At 39.8% G+C, this 8,588-nt stretch overlaps 1 protein-coding gene across 1 annotated transcript; it reads right to left on the bottom strand.

The window, feature by feature from the left end:
* Positions 1–526: 526 nt before the first annotated feature.
* On the bottom strand, positions 527–7,121 carry LOC100191436 (Ferrochelatase). Its single transcript, NM_001136869.1, is given in 11 exon segments — positions 527–1,192; positions 1,867–2,068; positions 2,223–2,323; positions 2,403–2,555; positions 3,181–3,307; positions 3,400–3,503; positions 3,954–4,055; positions 4,667–4,810; positions 5,941–6,223; positions 6,701–6,824; positions 6,925–7,121. Coding segments are annotated over 10 exon segments (1,548 nt in total). The 5' UTR covers positions 6,808–6,824; positions 6,925–7,121; the 3' UTR covers positions 527–967.
* Positions 7,122–8,588: the final 1,467 nt, after the last annotated feature.

Genomic DNA, 8,588 nt, shown 5'->3' with positions numbered 1-8,588 from the left:
ATATTTTGGGACGGACGTATCCGAATAACTCGGAAATCCATTTTCATCCCACGTGAGTCGTGTTGGTTGGTTCGTTGGCACGTGCTCCTAATCTCCTATCCGCCCGTCGTGCCAGAGGAGCGGAGGAGAGGGGCCGTCGGCACGTGCTGGGTTGCGATATATCGTAGCGCGGAACACGTTAAATCATTGCCTGGTCCGCGCGGGGATGATCCACCACGGTTCAATCAAGGTTACCACCAAACAGCTAGCGATCGTGCCGGATCTCATCCGATCATCACCCTAGGCCTGTAGCGGCGGCCGGCCAAGTTCGTTCATTGGTCTCGTCTTCTTCCAAACTGTCTTTAGTACTACCCTGGAATTTTAATATAATATTATGTTTTAGTATTTTAAATTTAATCGATTATAAATAAAGATCCCGTTAATAATATCAACTCTGTTGACATTTAGAATTAAGTCACCTTCTAAGTCATCCATGGAAAATCTATAATTAATCTCCATCAATAGAGGCACAAAAACCATATAAACTCAGCCAACCGAAAAATTAATCTGCTTGAGCTAAAGCTAACCCTGAAATTGTTGAGCTGGAATGCTGGATTGATATAGCATCCACATGACAATGCAGAGGCTCATCCGCTCATATGATTATTCTCTAAAAGCAACGCGCATCCACTTATGGACAGACAAGGTACTAGTGGCAGTAGGCAGGAGTTTGTGCAGCATGTGGCGTGTTAGGTTTGTGTGTATTCCAAGTTCCATAGCGCATGTCTGAGCCCTATTTCATGTCCCATGTCATGTAGGTAGGTACAATATAACATGATATACCGTCGAATTCTGTCCATATTTTACCATTTTCTCCTCTTTTCCCATCGACGATTTAAGGCAAATTGATTCATATACAGCATCAGAAGTTCAAAACTTCCTTCGGCTGCAGCAAAATTATGACCCCATCATGAACAGAACTGTCGGCTCAGCGGAACAGAGGCAGGATTCCCCATTGATGCAGGAACCCTTCGCCGGTGGTCACTTCCAGCACCAGGAGAGCCAGCACGGCCAGCATCGCCGCACGACCATTCCAGGTCTCCGCGCTCTTTGTCCAGCCCCACTCCCACACGATTACCGGTGGAGGGAGCTCATCGCGCTTCGAGTCGTATGCTGCTAGCAGCTCCTCCACGCTCCCGAGGGGTACGAGAGACTGGAAATGCAAAACCACCCCACATCACTTCAGACTCAAGCAAACTGGGTTACAATAGAGCGGGCACATCATATCATTCAATTTGGAAATTATTTATTTAACCTATTTCAGCACATGGGCCATTGTCTTAACAGAAAATTGACCTAACGTTTTATTCACATCTCATCTATTATTCTTTCAGCAATAGCAGGATTTTTTTTTTCTCGAGATGGGCAAGTTGCAAGGCAATCTTGTAAGGTGCTGGACGTGTGATCATGTCCAAATGCATGTCCTTTTTATTTCTTTCTTTTATACACAGAATTAAGCAGTTTCTACCCATTCTCTTTTTTTCCCCCCAAAAGAACGAACCAGCTTTGTCCCGTTCTTTTCATCTTACTGTATCTATCCAACGAGGCTAGGCCTTACTGTGTGAGTATATGGTTAAATGCAACATTTTGTTGGCCAATAACTTGGAGAAGTGGGTAAACTCAATTTTGGCTTGCATTTAACTGAGGTACCATCTGAACTCTGAACATACTGTTAATATATAATACACATGCATATTTGAAATCACCATTAAGTTAAGCACAAAATACCAATACACAAAGCATCACGAAATAGCAATATTCTTTTGGTCAATCATGAATTAGAGATAAAGGATTTTATTTGCCATGTACTAGTTGTTAGTTTGTTACCTGCCGAGCCTCAAGATTGGAAACTGCCATTGCGCCAACATAAGGTAGGCTTTCAATAACAGCATCAGCAAGATCCGAAATGAATGTGGGTTCGCAACCTAGTGCTGGAACCCGTCCCCAGTGCTTGATGCCAGATTCTAAAGCCAACTCTTTGTACTCCACATCGATTTCTTCCAAAGTTTCAATGTGTTCGCTAACAAAACTGAACAGGGAAGATCATGAGAAAAAGGAAGATTATCTGAGCCAAATTTGTGGGAGGGAACAATCCCAAGCAAGACGACAGAGGTGAAGGTTATAAGTGTAACGCAGTTCACTCCAATCAAAGATAACAGGAGCAAAGTTGAGAGAAATAGTACCTAATGGGAACAGCAAGCAGGCTCTTTACCCCTTTCTGCCCAAGCTCAATAATTGTCTCATCAGTGTACGGTTTCAGCCATTCCACTGGTCCAACTCGGCTCTGTCAATTCAGAAAACCGATTAGTAAAAGAAGAGAAACCACCATATTTGGCTAATGACATTAAGAGATCTGCATTGACCTGATAAGCAAGTATGCACGGATTTGTTATTCCTCTTTTTTCCAGTTCTTCCATGATAAGATCGATACACTCTTCCATTTCTGCTTTATATGGATCACCAGCTTCTTCAACATATGCCAGAGGAACTCCATGAGCACTGAAAAATATCATAACCTGCAAGTGGATTTCCCAAATTAGATGGGCCTAGCTTTGGATGGCAAATGGATCATGGATGCAAAATCAAAATGGTTCTAGACAATATTTATTGTTACTAGGAGCCATCTTCACGATAACCTTACCACATTATTTGAGGAAATATTCCCTAGAGGGCAAAAAACTTTAGAAGAGAGAATTTGCTTGATGTCCAAAGAAGTCAAGCCTTCTATTTTAAGATAATACAGTTAAAGAAGACTTGAGAGGGTAGATTATACCCAAAGATATTGAATAGGAGCACATGAAAAACAGTTAAATGTGTTTGAAGCTTGACTTGTGGATCCTGTTGAGTTTTTAACTCTAACCTACCCAACTTGCTTGGGACTAAAAGGCTTTGTTGTTGTTGTAAGATACTACATTCCACCCCTTTTAGCAATACTGAGAGCCTTTTGCAAGCACTGGAAGTTTGGTGGAAATGGAATTGTGCTTTGTTTGAGGAATACGAGGAAAAAATATTGCACTCCTCTACACAAGAGATAGCCTTGTATAATGACTTGTAGCACAAGTAAATGTCTACCAAGTCCAATAAGCTCCTACCTTTTTTGATCAAGAGAGAACCACAAGTCATTGAAGTCATGGCTCTTACCTTTTGGGGTTCTTGAAATTTTGTCAATTCGTTTTCAATCAAAGTTGCCATAGCCTTGATATATCCTTCACGTTGGTACCAGGAAGGTATAACTGTATGTTGCATATTCACGAGATACTCATCCTCTCTAAAGGAAATTGAAAATGACATAATAACATAAGTATCAATTTTCTAAGCATCAGAAATACAGGTATCTGTATTCTGTAATTCCAAACATACCTGAATATGCTCTCCAATAAACGGAGACTTGAACCACTAGTTGATATGGAGAACTGAGGGTATAGAGGCAACACAACAAGTTTCGTGATTCCATCCCGTTTTATCTAGAATGCAACGAGAACCAAAATAGTGAGCTCACAAATGTATTTTTCAAATAGAAATATATAATATATAAACACTGAAAACCCAAAATGTATGTACCTATCTGCATGTCTAGAATAGCATTCACATTGAAATGGTGTCATGAATACAATGCCATATTTATTTAATGGTTTCTTATCTAGATATAATAGCTTTCATGGTGCAAATGGTTTCATACAACTATTGAAACTGCAATATAACTCATATTCTTCTGCAAATGCTACAAGGGAAAAATATTTCTACAAATGAAGCGCTTAGTTAGGAACAGTGTTCAACTCAACACACTTGATTGATTTTATGGCTTACATTACTAAAGAACAATTGAAAATTACAGGTGCAATTTCACTCTAATATGGTACAAAACCTGCAAAATCAATAAAACAGAAGTATTTTGGGTATATGTCAAGCCCTACTTGTTCTATGGCTTCTTCAGTGAAGGGATGCCAATACCGCATTCCAACATACACGTTGGCAGGAACATCTTTCCCATGTAATGCCTCCCTAAGTGCTTCAGCCTGCACAATTCATAAAAGCCATCAAATGAGAGCTAATAGTGTAGCTTCAGACATATTTTAGACATTTTAGGGAAAGTGGGAAAACCATTCATTATTCTCTAAATCAATAAAGTAATATAGCAGCATCCATTCGCATTCTAATCCTATTGTAGTCCAATGTAAAAGATAACTGACCAGAATGACACTAAAACCCCAAATACTGTTTTTTACAGTATAAGATCACCCTAGTGGCAATGAAACAGTGAAACAGCAAATAAAATTCTGTGTCATCTCACAGTATAAGATCACCAGGACATTTCCTAGGCCTAACCCATGAGTCATCACAATATCAACCCAATTGCTGGGAGAATCATTTGTCAACCAAGTGAGAAGGAGCATGCAATTACTTCAAGTTCCACAAAAAGACTTCATGTGACACTAATGCATGGGTCGATTTGTCATGTGACAAGAACATTGGCTCTGGAATAATCAAAACAAAATTAGTTTCCCCATTATCCACTTGTGTCCTCTCCAATTCTAGGTAAACGGAAAATCCAGATTGCTAAGATTCAATGAATGGCAGTCATGCCAATTGACAGTTCTGAATTAGACCAGAAAAGGTCACAATATACCTGTGCATCAGTAATTTGTCGTAGAGGAGAACCGCCACCTATGGATGCATAACCTTCCTTACTTTTTGGTGCTCTCACTTCTGATATGAATTTTGCAAGTGGCTTCTGCAGAAAGCGAAAGAGCCTAGGAAGACGGATAATGTCCTGCGATCATGCGTCATGGGACATATAACTAGAGGGAAAAGACTTGCATTAGGATGTACTCAAATACAGTAGTAATATGCGTCCACTCTGTCTTAGCATCTATCTTTCTATCTCAAAATTAATAAAAAGATGTTAGAAAGTCAAGCTCAATGTTGACTAATAAATACAAATAAGCATGGCATTTGCAGAAAAATAGAATTATATAGATGGACTCTTTGCACATCAGCAATATACTGAACTTGGTGCACATTCCAGTGAAGATTTAAGTGACTGGGCATTAGTTATTTGGGGGAATTGTATGGTTGCCCATACTCAGGAATGTAGCTTCGTTTTTACCCCTGTTTTTTAAAGTTTGCACGTATGTCCCTCCTTTTTTGAAACAAACAGACAACACTTAACGGTGTTAACTCAGCCCATAAAAAGACGTTCATACCTTTGTACTATATCCCCTCTTCTTTTATCGATTTTCCGCAAATTTGTCCTAAGTTTTATATGAAAGTTTAGGATATAATTGTGGCATAAATCTGACCATAAATATCAATATTTTGACTTTGAATTTAAAAATAGTTCGAAATTGATGAAAATTTTGAATTTGACATTAAATTTTGACAAATTATAATTAAAGTATTACCAAAAAAATTATAGTTAAAACGTTGTCAATTTTGTCAAAAAAACTAATGTCAAAATTCAATTTATTTTCATCAATTTTAAAATATTTCAAAATTCAAAGTTGAAATATTGGTTTTCAAAATTTATGGTTATATTTATGTCAATTATATTCCAAAATTTCATATCAAAGTAGGGAGGGACAAATTTGCAAACAGTTTATAAAAGGAGGAGCAATGGTGTAAGGGTGTAAACGTCTTTTTGCAGGCTGGATTAGCACTAGCAAGTGCTGATAACGGAATATGGACAAACTGTCTATTCGTTTTAAAAAAAGAATGTGAATACGTGCAAACTTTTAAAAACTGAGGTAAAAACGGAGTTGCATCCTCTGGTAGGAGCAACAATGCAATTTCTCCTAATTATTAGTGCACCAAAATTGGTAAACCTGCAAGGTAACAATAGTATGAAAAATTATAGCGTCAAAAAACTTAGAAGCAAATGTTGCTTTGCAGTATGTAAATTACCGGATCTGCAAAAAGATTAAACAAGAAAGGCTGCACATCGTCAAGAGTCTCTGGGCCCCCAAGATTCAGCAAGAGAACACCGATTTTTTCATTGCCAACAAACAGTTTTCTCACATCAGATTGGGAAGTAAGAACTGCCTCTGATGCTGATGAGTATCCTCTAAAGTGATGCCTCAAGTCAGGCGATGGTTGAGAAGACCACCCCAAGTTGCATTTAACAGAAATTCCTGAACGGTCGCCAGCAGAGGTAGGTTTGACTGTGTGTGTCCTTGACAGATTGACCCTGTTAGCCAGTAGCTATGTTTGGTAAAGCATTCACAATGGTATCTCGTAGTTATAAAAAAAAAGTAGTGTGCGTAGCATCAGTTCATCACTGCCGCAGTTCAGAAGAAAAAGAGAGGTGTGAAGCAGGGAATCAGATACAGGCCCATGCATTCCTTGTTATGCTCAAACCTCAACATGATCACAGATCACTGATACAATTATACAAACATCGTAGCTCATTTGAGTAGCCACAACAAGTGAATGGACTTTTGACAGAACCCAAATAGCATGCAGGTGGCACACAAAGTTATCACTAATCAAGGCAGAAGAGAGTTATTAGCAGATCTAGTACATCCTGATGCATTTGCATCAGAACAGAGAGCATCTGCACAAGACGGCCTGTTTGGTTTACTACCTAAGGCACTATAAATTGCCTAACTTTTCTGCCTAAACTAGCGTCAGTTCTTCAATTCGAGTGAACCAGGAGTATTTATACCTGGCGGAGTTCTGAGGCGCGGGTCTCTTAGGGAAATGCGACGGCCCGGCCTCCACCCTCCCCATCTCCACGACGCCCCTCGTGCTCGCCTGGCTCGACGACCACATCCTCTCCCTCTCCTCCCCTGCGCGTAGAATCGGATCCACCCGCGTAAAACTCCGCCGCAGAAAGGGGCGGAACATCCCCCGTGTGCGCGATAAATAGGCGGTGAAAATGAGTCTTACCTTGGGCTGGAAGCGGCAGAGAGAAGGGCCGCGACAGGGACGGATCGTTCGAGGAGCGTCGGGAGGGCTCGCCGGCGCCGGAGGCGGCGCGGGGGTGGGAGAAGTGCGCAGGCGGGCGGGACTGGTACAGCGGCGTGTCGGGACCCGGGGAACGCAGGTGAAGACGGACAGGACGGGAGTATGGGACGAGACGAGAGGAAATCATCCGCAACGGTTGGTCCCTGCGTTTCTGGAGGGTTTTAGCTCTCGTGGAGATGGTGCGAATTCACTGATCAATGGACCCTGCGGTTCCGTGGGCCCACTGCTAAGTGATGCCTTCAGTCCTCCTCGTGACGGGTCCGGGCGGGACGTGGAATGTTCAACGCCTCCCGCGCGCACACAGAGGAAAAAATTATCTTGGTGGAGTTTTACAGTGCAGTCCCTGCAGAACCAACTTTATCCTATATCAGCCCTAAAATAAATAATATTTAGGTGACGTTTGGTTCAGACGTTATTAATAAGAGCATCTCTAAGAGTTTCTCAGAAGTCTCAATTAAATTAAGATTTTTTGAGAAAAACACAAAAACGTGTCTGCAACAGTTCCCTAAAACGCTCTCAACTTTTTCATAGCCCTTAAAACTCTCTCATTTATAGCTACAAATGAGGGGGTTTTGGGGCTCCCTAGAAATAATCTGCCGCTTTAAAGATCTGTTAGAGAAAGAATTAAAATCTACCTCCACTAATTTTTTAGATGCCCATTAAAACTGATTTTGAAGAGTCATTTTCTAGAGAGTTTTTAGAGATGCTCTAAGCCTCTAAGGGAATGGTAATGAGATCTCCTACCGGCGGTAATAGTTACTAGTTATAATTGAATTGGATAGTAATACCTAGTACTACGGGAAATAGTTCAATCAAACAAAAATATTGGTATCCATTACCCCATGTAAACCGTTTGCGTTACATTTCGGTGAAACAAAACACCACTTTAAAGGGAAAAATTAACGTTATTGAGAACAACATTTTTGTGATAAATTTTAAACTTCGGAAATGTATTTAGAACCTGTTTGGTTACTTTAGTTTAGAAACTAAAGCAGGGACTAAATCATATTTGGTTCAGAGGCTACAAAGTGTTTAAAACTCATTAAATGAGTTGTAAGGCTATCTCCAACACTTTTTTATTCTATTTCATATTTTAAATTATACTTATGAACAATGTAATCTCCATTACAAACTAGTATAAAGTATTTTTGCACGGCCATATAAATCACATGTTGGTCACAACATAATAAGACCAAAATACACTATTCTTCCACACTACCCTTCTCGTGCGCCAATAAAAAATAAATTAGGAGCAACTGATGTAATCAATATGGTTTAGGAACAAATGTATAGACATTTTAAAGGATGCGTCTACACCCTCTAAAATATACAAACACAGATATAATGTGTAAAATTTCATCATCTATCATATGATATTTATGCATCCGTGCATAGGGCACCCACACCCTCTTCAAGTTGCTTTAGCTGCGCCATTGATACAATTTAGCCTTTTTTTTAGTTACACTTTAAGGGATTAGAAACTAAAGTACTTTAGTTCCTCTTTTAGTCGATTTTAGTCGAATTTAAAGAATAAATGTGACTAAAATGCAAAAACTAATCTTTAGTCCATGTAAGGAGGGGTATGA

The sequence above is a fragment of the Zea mays genome, chromosome 5 (assembly GCF_902167145.1).
Source record: "Zea mays cultivar B73 chromosome 5, Zm-B73-REFERENCE-NAM-5.0, whole genome shotgun sequence".
In the NCBI taxonomy this organism is placed as follows: Eukaryota; Viridiplantae; Streptophyta; class Magnoliopsida; order Poales; family Poaceae; genus Zea; species Zea mays.
The sequence above is the reverse complement of the archived record's forward strand: the minus strand, read 5'-3'. Positions and strand labels throughout refer to the sequence as shown.